A 23,678-nucleotide genomic window follows, 5' to 3' on the forward strand; every position below is an offset into this window, starting at 1 on the left:
TTCATCTGCGTCATAGATACGGTTTTATTATACGAAAATACATCTGAAAATTACTAAAATTCAAACATCAAAAATACGCTGATTTCGCGGGAAATTGTTCTTGTTAATGACCAAAGACTGAAATATTTGCGATGATTTAGTCATTGCTAGTCGTAAATATTCTATAGATGTAAGCAAACGTGTATTAGATCAGATATTTTCCACTTTTCAATCAACGTTGTGTACTGATTTATTCATTTCTTATTTGTATGGGTATTTGAAACTGGGACTGGACATGTATATCAGGCGCGTAGCTGCCGTTACTTTACTTTTGCCTGCACTTAATTTTGCCAATTTTTTTTTTAGATAAAATACATCCAGGAGAGGCATAAATGATGCTCTAAAACGCTATCCGCGGAGCTTTGGGGGGGGATTCGCCCCTGGACCTCCTGCCGTAATTTTGCCTATACTTCAATTTGGCCTCAGCTACGTGCCTGTATATTACAGCTTAGTCCTTGTAATTAATTAAAGAGATTTGCAACTAAATGAAATTACACATAAACATGCAAAAATTTCTGCGATATTTTAGCTTTATGAATCATGATCACACCACATTTTTCTTTCTACCGTAACATTCAGAAAAGAAGTATTAAAAACAAGTTTCCTTCATGTACACCACTATTTTAACAAATATGACAATAATACAAAATGTAATTCATTAATTTCATATTAACCTACCACAACATTTTTTTAAAGTTAATAGAATAAAATCTTCAGTTTCCCATTTTTATGACTTCTGGGCATCTGATAGAATTATTTCAGATCATTTATGTCATCAAAAGAGGAAATTGTATTTATCAAGTTTCTAATCTCTTTAGTCATAGGTCTTATAGGTGCCTCCCCTCAAGTCTTCATACTTGGTAAACTTTGAGACATGGCACAAAGAATTATTTTTCAATTTTCGTTTTTTTAGATTTATTATATATTTTATTACCTAATATATTTATCATTAAAATGCCCCTTGTAGACACTTACATCATTTAATTGCTGATAAATTGATTCAAAATCAACAATGACCCAAGCCATACAAATTTTAATTAGCCATGTGGTCACATGACCGTGCTACAGTATTGGTTTTCAGTTCATAGATCGAGTGGTTGAAATGCATGGGGCTTCTGCACTTTTTACATGATTTCTACAACTGAGAGTGAAAATATTGAAAGTTTTGGTTTGCCAGAGAATATATACTTACAGTTATATCAATTTAAACAACTTCAAGAAGAAAATGATAAAAATGACAAATATTTAACTATTACATGTATGAAGACTAGAATCCACATAGAGATGACACTACTTCTTTTCGAAGATTACATAGAAATATTTCATTACGTTCTGTCATGTTCGATTGAACTTTCTACATAAAGTAAGTTAAATTCACTTATTAAAATTAAAACTGTTCCGATCTCGATCTTCAATGAAAAGATTGATTTCTCCCCTTTTTACAGAACGTTACTCCGGACAAATGTACCAGTACCCCACAAGTACAGCTATAGGATAATACAAACATGTTTATTTTTTATTGTTTTTTTATAATTTTATTTGAGAATCCATAAAGGTTTCCTGCTGGAGCTTCCTCGTGTTCTAAATCTTTTTTGCTAAAATTAAAGATTTTAACTGACCTATAAACAAATATTGTTCGTACCAGAAAAGCTCCCTTAAACTCTCATAGGGTCGCCTGGTATTATAAATTATGTATTGGGTCAAATTCTCCATCTAAATTGTTTTATTTCAAAATTCATAAGACAAAGAGATACAATTATATTTCAATTATTGAAGTCATACAGCTGCGTGAACACCTGTATCACGAGACGTGTAACCATGTGAAGACAAAAGAAGCCGCCCATGCTTCCACTTGGTCATAATTAAATCTGCCGGGCTTGTTAATTGATATAACCCAGCTGCAAAGAAAGAAGGATACATAGAGTGTCACTATTGATTTGGACCCTCCTGTTCAAGTCCTAAAAATAGTGTGCAAAGTAGTTGTGTTTTTGCCACACAGGGATGTACACATGCCTAACAAAAATGAAAAGCTGACAGTAAACAAGAAGTACTTTAGTCTTCTTACTTTCTAAACACCATTATCGCAAACAAACACAGATCAATGGACCACTCTGCATTATATATAGAAGCTATTTTTGAAGATATATTAATTTTTTCGGTAATGTGTATACATTTTCAATGAACCCAAATGGAGATTAAGAACCAGTGACGTAGCACTTCCATATATGGTAAGTGGGTATTACTTCTGGTTTTCATTTATACATATTAATTAGATCATCGTGATAACAAATAAATCATTCTAACTATTTAGCGCTAACCTAAATGAGAAAACGTTTGTTATACTCGTATCTAAACATACTATAGTTTTTATAAATATAAACGTTTAAAAAATTATATTTTTGTGTCATGTCTCCTTTAAAGAGTTTATATTTGACCTATGCATACTGGGGAGAAAAGAAATTAATCAGGATTTCAGTATACAAGTTACAAAATTATCAAATTGATAAATAAGAGAGTTTTTCATGATGTCATCACTTACCTGTGATTTGGTTTTGGTTGGCAAAAAATCTATTCAGTAGCATGGGACATCAACTTTAAATCATCACAATTTTTTTCATTTTTTAAGATATTTGAAAAATTCTTTTGGTTCCCTAAGCTGCAAATAAAACTCTTTATACCCATGGAATTTTTTAATAAACATTCAATAATTATACTATATAAGCATTAAGTTTAAATAATAATTTCATATGAAAGTAGAGGTTAACTTGTAAATACAGTGAAACTTCTCCAGACCGGACCCTCAGTAAACTGGTCTTCCCTTCAAACCGGCCGTTTTCCCAGCCGATATACCTCAAAACGTATGTATTGTCTTCAATAGACCGGCCACCCCCTAAAACCGTACATCGGCCAGTTTTTCACAGTTTTAATTACATATTTCAAGTAAAAACAAAGTTTCAGAATTTTGCTTAAAGTTTGTCCTCATTTTTCATGAAATGTATCTTGAAAGCCTTCAAGCACAATTATATCACAACAACCATACAAATAAAATCTATGTAGTTAGTAATGCCTATAGAATAAAACAATTAAGGGTTTTTATTTTTTAAATAAATTAATAGTCTGTTCACCAACGAAAGAAGGTTTTTATATTTATGATAAAAACAAAAGGTGATATTAAATTTAGAACTTTTTAAAAAATTTAGTTTTATACTAATTTAAAGAAGTTCCTGATTTTTGGAGATGTACAGAAGGATTACAAAATGATCTCTTATAACATCCTTATTATACCCAATCTTCCACAAAAAATTTTTGGGGTGTAAAAGAATAACCTATCTGTCTGTCTGTCCATCTACATTTTTTGTTAGCATCTTGTAAACACATCCCCTCCTCAAAAGCTCCTAAATTTAATGAAATTTTGTAGGAGGTTGGGCACTATGCATGAAGGAATATAAATACTGTGATGGACTCCAATGGGAGATCATTTAACTTAAGAGGTTTACATGTTAAAGCAGCGTAACCCCTCCTAAACCGCGCAAGGGATTTTGATATCATTTTATAGGAATGTTGGGCATCATATTTAGTTGTTAGTATAATTATTGTGGGAAGACTCCAAAGGAAGATAATTCAATTTATGAGTTTTGCATGTTAAAACCATGTAAGTACAACTACTAAACCATTCAAGGGATTTTCATGAAATTCTGTTTGAAGGTTAGACTGTAGATATGCATGAAGGAATATAATTACTGTTAGAGGATTCCAAAGGGATACAATTCAGCTTAAGGTTTTTATACATTAAAACTCACAAGAGATTTTGATGAAATTTGATATGAAGATTGAAAATCATATAAATATGTACATGAGGAACATAATTACTGTAGGGGGACTTCAAAGGAAGATTTTTGACTAAAGGGTTTACATTTAATCAATTTGAAGCAGGGTTATTTCCTTAGTAAGCTTGCCCATAGTTTTTCTAGTTATCTCTGTACAGACTATAAAGTACATGTATGAAACATTTTATTTATGTTTTATTTCAGAAAATCATAATGTATAGAGTAATTAAGTGTGGATGTGGACTAGTTAAACATGCAAGAGGTGAATCATGGTGTATCAAGAGATTTAGGCATAGACTACATCAGCTGAAATGGAGTAAAACCGTTGATTCTTTGAGTAATTGCCGATACGCCCATACTGACCAAGACTTACAGAGAAGTCGTATGAACTCTATCAATATCCAAATGCTCTCCAAAAAACTTCATGAACAAATCTTTGGCCAAACTGAAGGAATTTCAGCAAATTTAATTGATTCAGAGTTATTACAGAAAATCCAGTACCATTTAGAAAGTCATGGTTTATGGAACAAAGAGTGCCCAATAATCCCTGATGTAGACTTGAAGCTTCCTCAACTTCTTGATAAAAACATTGACCTACATTTTCAAGAACTAGGCATGAAACAGACTGCCTCTTATAGAATGATGGCAGAACTGTTAGTTAACAGTAAAATACCCAAGCAACCTAAGACTTGGGTAATGGCTGCAGGCTGGACTAAGTATGATACTGCTACAGGAAAGACAGTTTCTGTTGATTTTCCAGAGGAGGATGTGTTTGTATTTGATATTGAACTTTTAGTACAGGAAGGTCATTATCCTACAATGGCAACTGCAGTTTCTACTAAACACTGGTAAAGTATCTTTTACTCAACATGTATGAGCTTTTGCCATCTCTTGGCATTTGTCATCATCTGGTTGTCAGTAAACTTTTCTTGAAAAATCTTCTTCTCTGAAACTACAAAATATGTTTGGTTTTTTGATTCCCTAAAAACTTGGCCACCATTTCTATCTATCAGAGTTATTGTCCTTGAAAGTCCTTATAAATGATGTTTTTGCAGTTTTTAGCTGATAACTTGAAAACCATAATAGAATAAAAAAAAACTGTCATTGATGAAATGATATTTATGATAAGGCCTACAAAAGTCTACATTGAGTCAAATTTAACTCCTTGTTAGAGTTCATGCCTTTGAAAGTTGAAAAATTACAGGGTGTTTTTTTTTTTTTTTTTTTTTTTTTATTTCACAGTTTTTAGCTAATATCTTGTTAACCATAATAGATAGAAAAATATCTTTCAATTAATGAAATGATCTTTTTGATACAGCTAAAATTTTAAAGATTTCATTGGGTTGAAATTGTAGGATGTCTCCTTGATAGAGTTATTGCCCTTGAAAGGTGAAAAAGGGTGTATTTTGCAGATTTTAGCCTACTATGTACATTGCATTTCTTGAAATAGTAATCAAAGGGACCAACTGGAGCAGAAACCAAAAGTTTATAATCCAAGGATATAGACTAGACAGGGAAAAAAAGACATACATACAACAAAGAACATGAAATAACATGTACAAAGAAACAAGAATTCATGAACTAGTACTCCACTATAAACTTGGAGCATGAACCAGGTGCACTGGTAGGATAAGCGTCCTTAAAAGAATAACTAATTGATGAAATGATCCTTTTGTCAAATGTCTCTAACAGGTTGAAGTTGTAGGATGATTCCTTGTTAGAGCTATTGCCCTTAAAAGGTGAAAAATGACTTTTTTTTTTTTGGTTTTTTTTGGGGGTTTTTTTTGCAGTTTTAAGTCAATATGTTTTCACTTTGTGGAAAAATTCAGTGTGGGAAACCACCACTCGCCAGCTCGCCAAATACGAGTAGATGTGTATTTTTGCGAGTTCTCATTTGCTTACACTTGTCAATTTGGCGACCGTCATTTCATTGGCAAGTTCCAAGAAAAGTTGACCAGCCAAAGGTTGTTTAGTAAAACATCCCTTAACATCGTACATTAAAAATATTTTCCCTACATTTTAAGAAGTTTAGCTTGAATATGTCAAGTGAATTTTGGCATGATATACACAATTTTATTGACTTGTACAGCATTGTTTACGATGTGCCATTTTAATTTCCAGTAAACGGGATGTGCCAAAATCTAGGCAACTGTCCTGATCTCTTACTAGTATTCAAACAAAATTATCTTGGTAATATAAGATTTGTTACCTTGCAAATTAGTTGTTTATTGTCAAAATAAAAATGAACAAGAAGCAAATGATTTTCTTGTTTCATAATGATGAATCTGTTGAAATGTAATTTTATTTTTTAATATATAAGTTCAGAAATGGAGTACTCATTTTGTTACTGTAAAGTACATGAAAAACTTAAATGGGAGGCAATATTAGAAAATGGAAAAGTTTTTGATAAATTTAAAAAGAAAAATGAAAAAATAGTTGAAGAAAGAAGAAGAAAGGTAGATAGTCAAATCCAAGAGAAAACAGATGATAGTACAGAAAAAAAACCAAAAAAAATGTGGCTAGTTGAATTTATATTGGCTAGCAAGATCAATATTCCACAAGCCAAAATGGCAAATTGGGGAAAAAAATGGTTTCTCACACCGAAATTGTACCAAAAGTATGTTTAATCCCAGAAATATAAAATGAGACTTGCGAAAATGAAAATGTGCAATGATTTACACATAATTGCTATTAGAGAAACCCATATATGTTGTATTTTATAATGTTTACCAGTAATTAAATTATAGTCAAACTGAATATACACTTAAAGCTGTCAACCTTGGAAAAAAGGGGGAAAAAAGATCTGCTGGTATTTATTAAGGATAAATTTACATTAAAACATGTATACTTCATTTATTCATCTGTGAAATGAATATCATTAAATAGACGTAGTGTCTTGGCTACTTCTTTTCTGTCTTTCGACTTAGACCTTAGTATGTGACTGTTTTTAATCTGGGTTGCTGTGTTGCATACCATTGTGACCGTCATATGACCTTCTTTGACCTCAAGGTCAGGTTAATGATTTTATTTGGACTAATTAAATTTCTGTTGCTACTGATCAACATATTTAATGTACTAAACAGTTCTTTTTAATTTCAGTTTCCCTCTCATACATTTTGCCTGCTGCATTATTCATTGCAGGTATTCTTGGTGTAGTGAGAGAGTTTTAAAGGATAAATACAAATTAGCCTCTCAGATATGGCCAGAGGACCTGATCCCATTAGAAACAAGACTGGACCATCATGGACCTGATAAAAGTAAATGGAGAGACAAACTTGTGATTGGTCACAATGTTGGCTTCGACCGATCATTTGTGAAAGAACAGTATTATATTCAGGTATAATTAGAAATTTGAATTACATGATTATTATGTGACTGCAAACAATTTTGTGGACATACATGTACATGTATTCAATATGGTATTGTGCTGATGGGGTCCATTTATAAAATAACTTTCCTTTATTTACTATAACTTCAGTAAAACTTGTCAGATCTTTTTTTAATTTTAACACATTGTTCCTAGGGATATGGCGAAGGGCCCTACAGTTTTGGAGGTTTCTTCCCCACCCCCTTTGAAAATATGGAGCTAACAAGGGGAAATTAGGTGTTGTAATTGTGTTGTAGAATTGATAGAAATAGTTTATTATTAAGGCCAAAAAAATAATATGTTTGTTTCATGCTACCCTACCAACCCTATATGTTTGGGCCTACCCATTATAAACATTATATAACCATTTTGGCCTAAGCAAAGTTAAAGTCTAGATTGTTTCCCCATCAACACTTTGTAAAATATTTTTTGAAAATAAAATGATTTCCCTACCTACTTATTCTTCTTGTTGGTAACATGAAAGACTTTTATGGAACCTAATCAAGGACCCTTATGATAGCAGTACATTCATTAAGAGCAGGTACCCGGTACTTTTACCCGGCTATGGCAGCGTCTGGTACTGGCAGAATAAAATAAAAGCAAAATAAATCATGAGGAAAAATCTAGTAAATAGATATTTAAGATCGTTCCGTCTGTAGGCTACAGGTATGTCTCCAAAATCGTGATCTTTAGTGTTTATTATTGTTTATAAAATTGGTGTCTTCGTCAAGGTCCACGTCGGAATCTAATCAGTAAAGTGCTTTACCCTGGTATGGTCTAAAATGTGTAATCCGTACCCATACCGGTACCAACTTTTCCCCGTACCCAAATACTATTTTGGCAATTTCTTCATTAATACATGATATTTCAAACTTAAAGTTGGTACATATTTACAAAATAATATGATGGTTAGACTAGATTTAATGATTCATCATTTATCTTGATCTCAAATTCATGTATTTTAAACAAAACTGAAGCAAATATTGCAGACTTAATCCCATATTTTCAAGTCAAAATTTAAATCTCAAAATGGCTAACATCGAGGAGCTTCTGGACCCCCCACAAAGGCATTGGTCTGGACCCAACTGGGGGCCTTAAGCAGCCCCCTACCCCTTACCGAATTTATTTGGTACCTCCTACTCTCTGTAAAGTACCTCCTGCCTGAAAAATTAATGAAACCCCTGTGATAGTGCCGTAGGCTCCATAACTAGGTGGTAATAAAAATCAGGCTTGCAAATCCAGATGGTGTTGTTATCCATGTTATTGGTTCATTTGTAAAGATTTTTTTGCGACAACCATAGCATACCATTCTAAAAACTTCAATTGAATTTCATTTGAATTTCAATTTTTTTACAATACTATAATTTATTATGTACATATGCAATTGTGTGTTGTGTGCAATTCAATTTTGAAGGTCTAAAAGTTTTTTAGACTTACATTGCAGTAAAATTTTGTAAGGAAAAATATCAATATTTTGTGCTTGATCAGTCAATTTATTTACCTTGATGCGGTATTTTCTACAAAATGTGAAGGAAAGAAACTTATATTCAGACTAAAACATCTTGTAAAGATCAGTAGTTACAAAAATTGGATAATTTAAATTTCGAAGCTTGATAAAATTGACACAAGGATGTATGAAATGGCTTATAAACCAAAATCGAAAGTCAGAACATTTTCAGTTTTGATTGTAACTCAAGTTTGCAATTTTGCATTTTAAAACATATTTTTAAGGAAGAAAATTGTAAGAAACAATCAAAATGAATTTCAAAACAATCATTTTCAGCTGCAGTAGCATTTAATGATGAGAGTTTAACAGAAAAGGACTATGTTATTTTTTGGTTTTTGGTTGTTTCATATCTAATCTTGTTTTATAGGATATATTGTACAACCTTTGTTTGAAACATGTTATTTAGACATTTGAACATGATTTGAAGAAAATATAATTTAAAATTCAATACTTAAGGATGTATTTGAGGATTAGATAAACTTTCTTTCAGTAATATTTCACTTCTGATTTGTTTTTTTTTTTACATTATGCAATGTCTTTTCTCGTACGAAAATCACTTATCTCATGGCCAATTCTTTAATATTGATACATTATACACACCTCCATGCTCTGAAAATGATTTCTATATAAAAATGTGTGCATTATACACACCAAAATACAGTATTCAGTTTAAATCATACTTTTAATGAAGAAAATTGTAAGAAACAATCAAAATAAATTTCATGTTTTAGCTGCAGCAGCATTTAATAAAAGAACGACTGGGTTTCTTTTTGGTTTTTAGTTGTTTCATATTGATCTGTATGAACACAGTTTTTTAATTTATTGGTTTACAGATTTTTAACTGGAAGGAATTGGGTCAGTTAGTCGACAAAAAAAAATTAATAAAATGGGAACCAGAAACGCATATCTATTATTTATATTTTAAATAAAACATTTTTTATTTAAAGATTCCATTATGTAGCCCGACATTGTTTAGAAGTGGGATTCTAATCTTGATGTACTGTATGTACCGTATCTTCACATCATTTATAAACACAAATTCTCATTCCAATTTTTTTAGTGTCCAATAAATTCAATGTGCAATACTTAAACCATGTTAGTTTCCTCATTTTTTTTTATCTATAGCCTTCCTCTTAGTATGAAATAGTTAATAGCTTAAAATAAAGGTGGTAAAAAGTAACTAAAAAGTTTAGCTAAAATGAAAATGGAAATTCAAGTTTTTAAACGGGGTTGATCAAAAACATGTACTGTTTAATTTATTTTTTAACATTGTTTTGGTGTAAACAAGTTGTGTAACAGAAAGGCTTAGTGAAAAGTCAGTATAAAAAACCTACTTAGTACAGGAAGAATTCAGGGACAGAAAATTGAGTATACGGACGGATTTCATGAAAAAGAAAAATAACAAACATTTTTTTTTTTACATTTGTCTTCTTTTTTCAATTAAGAATTACACTGAGAGACTACATAACCTTTTTAAAAATTCTAAACAAATTAAATTGACTTGTGGTTTTTAAATCTAAAAAATACATTAAAAACTGGTAATTTGTCATTATATGGAAGACAGTGAAACTTTTTTTTCACTATGATTTCCCTAAAAAATTATCCTGTGATTGAAAAAGTGATTAAATTGTTCATAAAATTTCAATATTAATTGAGGGTGAAATGGTCTTAAGAAAAAAAAAGAAGACAACAAATTATGTTTTAACTGAAGCTCTCTTGTATATTTCTACACAAAACGTCATAGCTTTGATTTTCCTGCCATTTGTTTCCCCTTTATTTATCTACTTCCTGTTGAGAATAAAAACAAACCCACAAGGTTTTTAAACTCTTAAATCATTTACATGAACTGTTCACATTCTTTTCAATTAAAGGTATTTTGATTTTATCGTCTCTCTAACCAGTGTTAATTTGTTTCCCAAACTATCAGAACCCTTAAACATGATTTAATTGAAGTGGTGAAAATGCTGCCATTTTTCTTCAATCTTCTCACTAACTTTACTTTGTCAAGTTGTTGAATGAACATAACTAACTGTAAGTAGGAGTTGTCTGTAACTTTATTTTAAAAAGTAGATATTACAATTTTGCACTTGCCCTTTTTTTGTAGTCGGTGGAAGTAAATATAATAATTGCAAAACTGAAATTCCAATTTTGTTTTTTCTCGTAGCAGGATAAAATTGGGTCCGCGGATCTGTAAACAAATTAAAAAAAAACTGTGGCTTAACTGTGTTTTATAAGAAAGAAATATTGTACAACCTTTGTTTGAAACAAGTTATTAAGACATTTGAACATGATTTGAAGACAATATCACTAAAACTTCAATACTAAAGATGTATTCCATGATAAAATAAACTTTCTTTCAGTAATATTTCATTTGGTTTTTTTTTTATATTAAGATATAAAATTCCATCATTTCATCCATAACAAAAATTTCTGTCAAAGATTTCTTGGCTTCTACTGGAGGGAATGATTATTTTTTGGTATGTGGATAAGGCATGATTACTTGTACAGTGTCTCTCCTTTCCAGCTTTTAAGGTCAGCTACTTCCTGTTTTATGAGTGATTTATAATTTTTACATATGAGGTATAGGGAAATTTTCTGTTGCAGATTTCTCAGCACCTATTCAAAGGAATGATTAGTTTTTTGATATATGGCTTAACCATGATGACTTGTACTGTGTCTTCGCTTTCCAGCTCTCTAGGTCTTCTTCCTGTTTTCCAAGCAACTTAGAATTTTTACATGTGCTGTATTGGGAAATTTTCCATCACAGATTTATCCATTGGAAGGAATGTTTAGATGTTCTGTACCTACCCTACAATTAAGATTTCTGTGTTTATGCTCATTTTTGGGGAAGTGGGGGTGTAGATTTAGTGAGCATTGCTCACAGTGTTTCTAGATTAATCCATTTTTTTCTGCCTGCTTTTCCATAACAGCATCAAAACATATTTCATACAAATAGTTTACTTGTTGAAAGTACCTCTATTTCAATCATGACATTCTTTTATAAATCTAGGTGATAGATGTCAATTTAGTTGTTCTATTCATTTTTACAGAAATCTAGACTTAGATTTATGGATACAATGTCATTACACATAGCAGTTTGTGGACAGACAAGTTTTCAGAGGATTCTGTACCAAGCATCAAAGAAAGGAACTAACAGGAAAGATGTTAAAGAATATTTACAAGGAAAACAACAAAAACATATGCATGTATGTTTATTATAGAACTGATGTAACAAGGTGACATGCCTCATGCCTACTAATCTTTTTAAAGCCATAACTTTCAGCTCTATTTCTTTTGATTGTCTTGATTGAAGGAAGTTGACTTTTGTTTTTATTTTCCCCCATTTTTTAAATATTCAACTGAAAACACAGTTTTTTACTGTTCTTTTACAATAACATCTTGTTTTGTGTATTGCTAGTCAGACAACACATGGACAGAAGTGAGTTCAATGAACAGTCTGGATGAAGTTTACCAGCTTCATTGTGATGGAAAACCACTGAAGAAAGATACAAGAGATATTTTTGTTAAAGGCTCAATGAAGGATGTCAGAGAGAGATTTCAGGTACATGGTCCTATTATTTATTAATCTTTCTTCCTTCTTAATTCTTTTACTGTCCAATGGTGTGTTGTGTAAGTTGAAAACTGGTCACAAATTTCTATTTACCCCTTAAAACTAAAAATTACCAATAGCAGAAGATTATAACTTCATTTAAAAAATATGGGAGATAGGTTAATTTTTGTGTGTGTAATTTGTAAAGATTTGTCCAGACATTTAAGTAATATATAATAGAATATATGTAGTACTAAAAGTAATATTCCTTCTACCTATGACCATCATATATATTGGAATTATAATTTTTACTTCAGGAGTTAATGGCATACTGTTCTAGTGATGTGATAGCTACATGGAAAGTTTTTCAAGAACTGTGGCCGCAGTTCCAAAAAAGGTATGATGATACTGGTTGTTAATTGAGTTTTTTTATGTGAGTGAATTTATTTATAAATAGATTTCCATATTGGTAGGAGTAGTTTCAATTGTCTCTCCACCTGCAAATCTGAATTTGAGAAATAACTTCAAGACTTGGCTTGAGGAGAATTTTTTTCTCTCCTGTGAAATTCTGGGAATGTAAAACAGCAGCAAAATGTTCATTGACATGTTGTCACTGCTGAGTGATGAAAGAGTTGCATGAATTTTCTATCACTTGCTGTGATTGAGAAAATCCATATTTTAATGTCTTTAAGTACTTTTGTCATCAATAGGGTGGCCTTGTATTGAAGAAGTCAGACTTAAAGCCATTATTAGCTCACCTGGCCGAAGGCCATGTGAGCTATTGCCATCACTTTGCGTCACTCGTCATTTTCGTTGTCGTTAACAATTTTTCAAAACTCTTCTCCTCTGATACTTGGATTGATTGTCACCTTGGGTATCCTGCATAGAACTGATGTGGGGATTTTTGATCCGTCGAAAAACATGGCTGCTGTTACTAAAAATAGAATATAGGAGTCAGACAGTAGTTTTTCGCATATATCTCCAAAACCGTTAGATTTAGCCAAATTCTGACAGTGGTAAAAGTGTTCAGCATGATGAGATCTATCTGTGGTCAAATTTTCATTTTGATATGTTCAGCCATGTTGGAGTTATTGCCCTTTTTCGACGTTTTTTTGCTGTTTTGAATGTTATTTGTTTCAGAAATCTTCTCCTCTGACACTAATCGACCAATTGGAACCAAACTTGGTATGAATGTTCCTTGGGGTATTGTGCATAAAACTGTAGTGGGGATTTTTGATCCGTCAAAAAACATGGCTGCTGTTACTAAAAATAGGGGTCAGACAATAGTTTTTCACAAGTATCTCCAAAACTGTTAGGTTCAGCAAAATTATTTCTATAGCTGAAATGATTCTTATTATAAGGCCTTCAAAGGTCATTAGGGATTAAAGTTGTCAGGTGACTCCTGTAAGAGTTATTGCCCTTGAAAGATGAAAAATGAGGTTTTTTTGGTTTTTTTTTACAGTTTTCAGCCAAAATCTTCAAAACTATAACAGAAAGAAACTTTCTATCACTGAAATGATCCTTATGACAGTCCAACTCCTTGTTAAATTTATTGCCCTTGAAAGACAAACTTTAACCAGGTGAGTGATTCAGGCTCCTAGAAGCCTCTTGATCTATATTACACCCCTCTTATGCAATGCTTTTTGGTGAGAAAAAAAAGGTTGACCATACTCTTTTATCTGGCTATAGAGTTTTAGTACCAAATGAATGGATTTTTAGCGTAGGGTCAATCAGTTATAAATATACTTCCAATCAAAGTTTTGTTTGTTTTTTTTTTAATTAGGTGTACAACAGTATTCTGTTTTTTATTTAGATTTCCCCATCCGGTAACACTAGCTGGAATGATGGAGATGGGTACAGCCTACCTACCTATAAACCAGAACTGGGACAGATACATACAACAGTCTAACTCTGTTTATGATGATCTTCAGAGGGAATTGAAAGTTATTCTGATGAAACTTGCCAATGAAGCTTGTAATAAAATTCATGATAGAAGGTATGTTATCTCATCTGCTCCATACAGTTTAGCAATACAGTCATAGTTATTTTTAAACACAACTTACCTCTTTCAAAGCATTGAATCTTTTGTAAGGAAAACCATATTTTGGTGTGTATAATGCACTCATTTTTACATAGAAATCATTTCCAGAGCATGGGGGTGCGTATTTTGCATCAATATTTTAGAATTGGCTACGAAATTAATTATTTTCATTCGAGAAAAGACATTGCATAATGTAAACAAACAAACTGGAAGTGAAATGTTACTGAATGAAAGTTTATCTAATCATTAAATACATCTTTAAGAATGGAATTTTAAGTGATATTTCCTTCAAATCATGTTCAAATGTCTTAAGAACATGTTTCAAACAAAGGTTGTACAATATTTCTTTCTTATAAAACACAGTTAGATAAGATATGAAACAACTAAAAACCAAAAAATAACATAGTCCTTTTTTTTTGACAAACGAAAAAGATCATTTGAAATTTATTTTGATTGTTTCTTACCTTATGATTTAAAATGAAACAGTGTGAAATTTGAGTTACAACCAAAACCAGAAATGTCTGATTTTCCTGACTTTTGTTTTTGTTTTATAAGTCATTTCAACCTTTTGTGTCAATTTGGTCATGCTTCAAAATTAAAATCATCCATTTTATGTAGCAACTGATCTTTACATGATGATTTAGTCAAAATTTTAAGTTTCTTTCTTTCACACTTTAGTAGGAAATACAGCATCAAGGTGAATAAATTGACAGATCAAGGGGAAAATATTTGTCGTTTGTCTTACAAAATTCTACTGCAATCTAAGTCTAAAAACACTTTTTTTCATACGTTTTGACTTTCAAAATTGCATTACATACAATACATAAATGTGTACCATACACACCAAAGTATGTCAGATTTTTTTCATAAGTTTGCAAAATTTTGGTGGTCATATAGTGGTATAATACTGTAGCTGTCTACATTACCCATTAGACTTAGTTTTCCTGCAGTAACTTGAATATTAGTTGATTGATTGTGGTATAATTTTACTACAAGATCCCATACCACCAAAGGAAAGTTTGTAATGGTATGAAGGGTAATGACTTTAACCATTTAGAAATAAGGGGCCAAAAACCAATATTTTATAATACATTACTTTACTGTTTTTTCATTTTATTTTATTAAAAGTTACGGTACCGGTAATTAAAAAAAAAAATTTGGATGAAAAACTCAGGCACCATTGCTAGAACTGAGTTGTACAAGAATGGTAAAAACCCTGAATTTACTATAACACTTTAATGATGTCGGTTAGCAGTAGAGAGCTCGAAACAACAATGGTCTCGGTAGCCAGAAATAGAAGGGTGCCGCGCCCTTGGTGCCCTTACACACGCCCTTCTGCCCTTACAACTTTTCTGATATGCCCTTGTGCCTTTTTTTGCAACGGTAAGTTCTGAACAGGTGGTTTTTTGCATGATCGATCGATTTCCTGTCATAAATATTACAACTACATTCATGACACGTACCATGAATACAATCATGTCATTAAAATCAATTAGTGTAGATTAAACTTCTAAGGTGTTAATTACCAGATATCAGTTACAATTTACCTTTTGTTTTGTGTAATTGATTAACATAATTAGTTTGAAGTAGGTGATGAAAACCTCAGAGCGTGCCCGCCGCTTGGGTGGTATGATTGATCTCAACAAGACTACTCTATGTCTCAAATGATAAATGTATATAACGTGCGTTTTGAGTCAGTTTTCAGTTATTCACAAACCACTATGCCTTTGCAGAAACGACGTTTAGCTCAACTTGCCAGCGACAAGCAGGAGGTTGCGAAGACGAACGCATCTATCACATCATTCTTCTACACAGACTCAACTCGGTACCAGTCATTTTATTTATTTTTTTTTCAAATAAAATATTTATGTGACCACGTACATGTACTGATGACATTAAATTTCGAACAAAAGTTTTAAAAAATACATAATTTTTAAAGTTCGATTGCTTGTCTGAACCAGTACGGCAGCTGACATGATTTAATCGTGACTTATGACATGACTAAAATTAGATTTCTTAAAATAACTTATAAAAACTCGCTGCTCATTAGATTTTAAAAGATTTAGTTATTATTTATTGGAAAACAATACAAAATTAATTACAAGATAGACAATGACGAATAACGTGTATTCATACAGAGATCGGAAGCCGATTTGCAAATTAGTTTACTTGTCCGTGGAATTTTCTCCATAATTAAAATTTATAAAATTCATATCCGAATTTTATAGCCAAAAAACTAAAAGACAGCAACCCATCCTTAATCACAAACCACTGCAGAGACCATCGACTTGCACTAGCCTGTAGAGATAGCTTCAACTCCTTACCAGTCATGAAGAAAACCGATGAAACGTTAGAAAAAATCTACAAGTATTACAAGTATAGTTGCATCCATACAGCCAGTCTGAAAATGGTTCAAGCTGCCTTTAACCAAGCACCACTGAGCATTATACAAGCCAAACGTCACAGATGGTTATCCCATGACCAAGCAGTTTCCAGCATAGTTAGATCCTATAAAGCTATTGTTGTTGACCTAGGGACATCAGGTATAATCAGTGACCCATTTGGTAATGGTATCCTGAAGAGTCTTAAAGACCAAACTACACTTAGATCACTCTTGTTGCTGGCAGATACACTACCACACATATTCACTTTATCACTGGTCTTCCAACGTAGAGATGTTAACCTCAGCATGGTAAAATCAACAGTAGACAAAACCATCAAAATGTTAGAAACCAGATAAACCCAAGATGGACCTTGGCAGCTGAAATACTCCCAGATGCATACATAGAAAATGAAACAAACAACTTGACATGGTAAACGTGCGAACCAAAAAAAAGTGCCCTTTTCCGACTACAAAGGTGCCCCTTTGCTCAACAGCACCCTGCCCCTTTCAATTCCTAGCTGGAGCACTGTTCAAGAATAACAAACATCATTTTAATGTTATTTTTTGTTCACACTGACATTACACCAACTAGGGTAGCCCCAAGGCTATTATTGAACAATTGATTATGGTTGAATTAAACAATAAAGGTTTGACGGGATGCAGACCTCTCAATATGGCTTCTTCTCAAGTAATATTTGTACATTGCCAAGATTTAACCATTTGAGCCTTTCTGTTCGAATTGTTTTATTTCCATGGAGATAATTGTTTGTTGAATCCTTGATTTCATGGTTCCACATGACCTACAAAAACCATGAATGGATCTGTATGAAATTGTAAGACAAGGCTCCTTATTATAAAGGTCAAAATTAGATTAATTTATTTGGGTTATGAGCTTAACATATAAACGTTAACAGCTGTATACTATCTGTTTAGGTACAAAGATGACCCTTGGCTATGGGATTTAGACTGGAAAGTCCAGGATATTAGAATGAAAAAGGCTAAAAATAACAAAACTTCAAAAAAGGTCAGTATGTATTCTGTTTATTCTTGGGTTTTTTCATGTCATATTTATATATCTTGCAGATCATTCTTCATTTAATTGATTCATAGTATTATTTCCAAGAATTGTTGATGTTGCATTTCCAGTGATTACTCCATATCTTGATAGTTACAAAAGTATACATCATTTTAGACCCTTGAATACAAGTACACAAATAAATTTAATGTAGATTTAAATTTGAGATCTTAAAAACTTACTCACACTACAACATTTGAATTTCAAAATGGAGGTCATACACACATGTAAATTTGAGTGAATTGTAATTCTATTGATGTGAGCTCTCTTTTAGTTTTTATGAATTTCATTTTGGGACTTTATTGTATAAAAATATGGTTAATTATTTATTTTTGGACATAAAAACTCAAAGGGAGATCACATCAATAGAAAGAAATACCATTCACTTAAGTTTGAATGTGTCCACTTTGAAATTCAAGTGTAAAATCTCCCCCAACTGGCAACTTCCCAGTGAGGAAACCAAGAGTGACAACTCAAGTGCCAATTTCATACATAATCTGCGTATACAATTTTTGTTTCAAAAATGATACCAACCTAAAGTCCATCTAAGACTCTAAGACTGGTTATGTAGTCTGTAACTGTTTCTGAATAAGAAATGAAATTGAATTCCTTTTTTTTAAATGCATGCTCACTTTCTGTGAAAAAAAATGTTACTTAAAACCTACATGGTGTCTGACATTTAATCTTTTTATTTTACATTTCCACACTTGTGTTCTAATTCATTAAAATGGGTTTATTTTCTTGGTTTTTGGAAAATAATAGTTTCAGCAATGTTCATGATACTGTGGTGCATAATTTATTTCTATCTACTAGGCTGAATGGGGATAGGCATATCGTGTACTGATGGAGCAGTACTGTTTTGATATTGCATTGCTTATATACTGTTGCTGTATGTTTTTTTTTCCATTTTTATTACTTTAAAAAAAAATGTTATCTTTCAGACTAAGAAGGACGATGAGACAGAAGAAGATAGAATAAATAAGATTATAGCCACAGGGCAGAATCTATATAAAGTTAGATCACATATGGCAGGCTATCCTGGGTAGGTCTTTAACTCTTCTGAAACTGCTGAATGATAAAACATTCACTGTTTGTCACATTGTACCTTTTTGCATTTTAATGATGCTGGACATAAATTTCCTCTACCAAGAAGGGTTAATTTTCCCTGTAACAATATATCACAGCAACTGAAGCTTCATATTGGTATACTATATCATGTGATTCAATTATAGACTGAAGTGACATCATGATATCAGTTCTGTTTAATGACTGTTATTATTTTTATATCAAATGGATTTATACAACGGGGCAGGGGTGTCCTTAAGTTAGATTGCCCTAAGTTTTTATAGTTTTTTTTACCTTGCAAATCTATAAACCAAAGCTTGGCAACTATTTGCATCAATTGTCATTGCCTAAACATTTCTATAATGCATTATGCTTGATGATTCAAATTTATCTGGTAGTTTATATAAACAACAACTTCAGATTTTTTTTTTAATTTTATCATCTCTTTATTATAGTTGGTATAAAGATTTATGTGTAAGGCTAGACAAGGATGAATGGCAACCAGGCCCAAGTCTTGTCAGCCTACAGATGAGGGTGGCTCCTAAACTGATGAGATTGATGTGGGAAGGATATCCTGTGCATTATGATAGCAAATTAGGCTGGGGATATGTTGTTCCCGATCCGAACAAATTAAAAGATGACAAACAATTGCTGGAGGAAGAAGATAGTGAAGGAGAAGAAGACAAAACTGACATAGCTCATTATCCTGTTAGGTATAGTAAGGATTAAAGAATGTTTATAGCCCATCTGGCTGAAGGCCAAGTGAGCTTATGCCATCACTTGGCGTCCAGCGTCGTCGTCGTCGACAAATTTTAAAAAATCTTCTCCTCTGAAACTACTGGACTGACAGGATTTAAACTTGACATGATTGTTCCTTAGGGTGTTCTGCACAAAATGACATTTTGGATAGTTGATTCATGAAAAAATATGGCCGCTGTTAATAAAAATAGAACATAGGGGTCAGGTTGCAGTTTTTTCCAAATAAAAAAAAACATTTAGCAAATTCCTGGCACAGGTAATATTGTTCAGCATCATGAGATGGACCTATGCCAAAATTTTCGAAACGATTGGTCAACTGATGTAGGAGTTACGGCCCCTGGAACAGTTTTTTTTGCATTTTTCGCTTGTGCAACTTAGAAAATCTTCTCAAAATCCATTGCACAAAATTCAATGAAAGTTTGCATATATGTTCCTTAGGGTTTCCCACACAAAATGACATTTGGGATTGTTGATTTATGAAAAAACATTGCCATCGTTACTAAAAATAGAACATAGGGGTCCAATTGCAGTTTTTTCCAAATAACTCAAAAACATTTGCCTTCAGCAAATTTTGATTGGAGTAATATTGTTCAGCATCATGAGATGGACCTATGCCAAAATTTTCAAAACAATTGGTCAACTGATGTAGGAGTTATGGCCCCTGGAACAGTTTTTTTTTTTTTGCATTTTTCACATGTGCAACTTAGAGAATCTTCTTCTTAAATTCCATTGCACAGAATTCAATGAAAGTTGGCATATACGTTCCTTAGGGTATCCCACACAAAATGACATTTGGGATTGTTGTTTCATGAAAAAACATTGCCGCCATTAATAAAAATAGAACATAGGGGGTCAGATTGCAGTTTTTTGCAAATAACCCAAAAACCGTTGCCTTTACCAAATTTCTGAAATTGGGTAAAATTGTAAAGCATCATGAGAAGGCCCCATGCCAAAATTTTCAAAACCATTGATTGACTAATGTAGGAGTTACGACCCCTGAAACAGTTTTTTTGTTGTTTTTTTTTTTTTTCACATGAACAACTTTGAAAATCTTCATCTCTAAAATCATTTAAGATCATTGAATGAAAATAAGCAGAATAGTTCTTAGGTGTATTGTGCTCAAAATGACTGTTGTGATTTTTAATCCTTGAATAGATATGGCTGCCTATACTTAAAATGAAACTTAAGGGTCATAAGACAGGTTTTTGAAAAATATTAAAAAATTGTTGCCTTTAGCAAAATTCTGGTTCAGGTCATGAAAACGCTATGAAAAGCATTTCCTGCATTTGACAATTTACTTGATTTTAACTTAGCCTGTCTCCTTTCTCAAGTTTTTCAAATAAGCAAATGGGTAACAAGGTGAGCGATTCAGGCTCTCTTGAGCCTCTAGTTAAATTGAACTTTTTTTTAGGAAATTCTAGCATTAGTTTATCATCATGTAAGTTATACCTGTTATACCCTCCTTCATTAGGGAGAGATTCCCATAGTAAAAAATTTAGAATCCCCCACATTAAAATGGAAGATTTGTAGGAGGTCTTAATAATTGAATTTTAAAATCTCTGCACACATTCTAATTTCTGAATTCTCAGTATTTTAGCTTTCATTATTTTAGGTCTGTATATAAGTTATGTGGACTGGAATTTCCCATGAAGACTTCAACGGAATGCCTTTTTGACCTTGAAGATGTTTTACCAGGGTACAAACCAATCTCTGTTCCTGATACTAAGACTCTGAACCAGGTTGTCCAGAATGGTGTTGACTCTAGTATGACATGGGGAGAAAAGAAGAAGCACCTGGTTGCTGCTGGACTAACACCTCGTAATATTCCTCCTGTATGTACTATCATATACTGAGGATATAGTAATACCTAAGGTGCAAAGTGGGGGAAATACATTGAAAAAGGAAACTCTTGTAATAACAAAGTTAACACATAAAGAACAAAGCATACACATGCTTATTGCATTGAAGATGAAATTCATTTTCTACTAGAATGTAAAAAGGATGATAATTATTGACAAACATTGAACTTTTTAGACAATTATTTCGCTTTTTTATCACAGCAAGATAAATTGATTTGGTTAATGAGAAATGAAAATGAGGAGGTAATCAACTAACTTGCAAACTTTCATATATTTATCTACAAAATTAAGAAATGATCATAAAAATCCCTGTAATAACCATGCTCCTGTTAAATAATGTCAGAGAAATTTTATTTTGTATTGGTTCATCTGTAATTGTATTGTATATGTATGTTAATTATTTGCAATTACATATGCATGTTGTATATGACAGATGGTTGGGTTTAATAAATTATTCTATTCTATTCTATTCTATTCTACACACAAAAGAACCAAGAAGTATGCACAAAAAAAACCTACTGGTTGAACTAGTCTAATCTTACATCCAAGTGTTCAGAAATCTATTTTAACATGTGGTATTTTGGGAGGAGTTTAATTTATTACTTGGTGTTCTTATTTTATTCTTCCTTCTTTTTGGAACATTTTTTGGTAAAATTTTGTGAAGTGTAAGATGTATCTTTTTTCATAAAATTAAAACTTCATTATTATTTATGTAAGATTTTCTAGCCGTCACATATAAAAAAAAATGAATTAACAATACAGTAATGTAGTATTTCAATGCATTTTGTATTCTTCAAATTTTCAGAAGGAAGAAAGATATGATATTGGCATTCCTGGGTGTTGGTTCTATAGAATCCCTCACAAGGTACAATTATAATATGATAATGATAATAATACAGTGTAAATACTTTATTTGATGAAGGTAAATTTTAACATATTTTTTGTGGATCAATTTAGTTGGCACATATATACAAAGCCTATTGTCAATAAATCATTAGCAATGTAAAAAAAATCAATGTTGCAAACTTACGTAAGTTTGGTAGTGTATCTTTGGTAATCATTTTGGCAGTTATCTTATGTAAGTTTGGTAGTGTGTCTTTGGTAATCATTTTAACAGTCATCTTAGATTTGTAAGTAGTGCAGTTTTGCTGAAGTAGTCTAAATTTATTTTACGTTCACATTCATGCTGAAATACTCATCATCTGTTCACAATTATTTCTCTCATTTAACAGTGTGAAGGGGTGAAAGTATTATGTTGTATCTAAATTTGGGTTACTTGTTTTCATAGTACATAGGCTTTATATATTACTGGATAGTTGTACTGTATAGCATATTCTTACAATTCTTACAATATTTATTATGAAAGTACCACTAGTTAGTCCCAAAGAAATGTTACTTTATTAATGTTTTTTTAGTTCTTTTTCTGGAATGGAAAAGGAAAAATGTTGGCAACCCTCTTGCCAAGGATTACATGAACAAAGTGGAGGATGGTATAATACAGGCATTGTCGGGAATATTAATGTATTTTTAATTCTTTTTCAGGATGGAAAAGGAAAAAATGTTGGCAACCCTCTTGCTAAGGATTACATGAATAAAGTGGAGGATGGTATAATACAGGCATTGTCGAGAATATTAATGTATTTTTAATTCTTTTTCAGGATGGAAAAGGAAAAAATGTTGGCAACCCTCTTGCTAAGGATTACATGAACAAAGTAGAGGATGGTATAATACAGGCATTGTCGGGAACTGATGCCAATAGAGCTTTAAAACTTAGTATAATGTGTTCTTACTGGAGGAATGCTCAGAAGAGAATAGGGTAGGAAATGTAAAATGGTTTACCCATAGTTCTATCTTAAGGTAATTCATACCTAATATAACAAGTAGATAAATTTTCCTAGTTTTTCTTGACATGGAATGAACATACCTGAGACCCTTGATAGCACCTTATTTAGGCAATTCTTCAAAACTATGATGGATAGAAAGAAACTTTCAGTTGCTGAAATGATCTTTATGATAAGTCCTGCCAAAGTCTTCTTGAGTCAAAATTGTTGGACGACTCCTTGTTAAATTTATTGCCCTTGAAAGACAAACTTTAACCAGGTGAGCAATTCAGGCTCCCGGGAACCTCTTGTTATACAAATATTTTCAGTACAGTTTTGAAATAAAAAAAAAGATGTTTTTTTCTTTTCACTGATTCAGAACTTGT

General features: G+C 32.0%; 1 protein-coding gene across 2 annotated transcripts in view; it reads left to right on the top strand.

Moving 5' to 3' along the window:
• Positions 1 to 80: 80 nt before the first annotated feature.
• Positions 81 to 23,678, top strand: part of LOC148622022 (DNA polymerase subunit gamma-1-like) — a 37,435-nt gene continuing 13,837 nt past the window's right edge. Inside the window, exons 1-13 of one of the 2 annotated variants that reach the window (XM_088571501.1) lie at positions 81 to 169; positions 4,071 to 4,714; positions 7,008 to 7,203; positions 11,791 to 11,946; positions 12,159 to 12,302; positions 12,608 to 12,687; positions 14,104 to 14,286; positions 17,648 to 17,738; positions 18,731 to 18,831; positions 19,310 to 19,567; positions 21,226 to 21,445; positions 22,278 to 22,337; positions 23,131 to 23,288. In XM_088571501.1, coding sequence (XP_088427627.1) covers positions 4,080 to 4,714; positions 7,008 to 7,203; positions 11,791 to 11,946; positions 12,159 to 12,302; positions 12,608 to 12,687; positions 14,104 to 14,286; positions 17,648 to 17,738; positions 18,731 to 18,831; positions 19,310 to 19,567; positions 21,226 to 21,445; positions 22,278 to 22,337; positions 23,131 to 23,288 — 2,282 coding nt within the window. In that variant the 5' untranslated portion in view covers positions 81 to 169; positions 4,071 to 4,079. Of the gene's footprint in view, positions 170 to 2,187; positions 2,268 to 4,070; positions 4,715 to 7,007; positions 7,204 to 11,790; positions 11,947 to 12,158; positions 12,303 to 12,607; positions 12,688 to 14,103; positions 14,287 to 17,647; positions 17,739 to 18,730; positions 18,832 to 19,309; positions 19,568 to 21,225; positions 21,446 to 22,277; positions 22,338 to 23,130; positions 23,289 to 23,678 lie in introns of those variants that run through there. The other variant, XM_088571500.1, reaches the window with a different exon arrangement.

This window comes from Perna viridis, chromosome 3 (genome assembly GCF_037379345.1).
Source record: "Perna viridis isolate PV_CMFRI_1.1 ecotype Kerala chromosome 3, ASM3737934v1, whole genome shotgun sequence".
Lineage (NCBI taxonomy): Eukaryota > Metazoa > Mollusca > Bivalvia > Mytilida > Mytilidae > Perna > Perna viridis.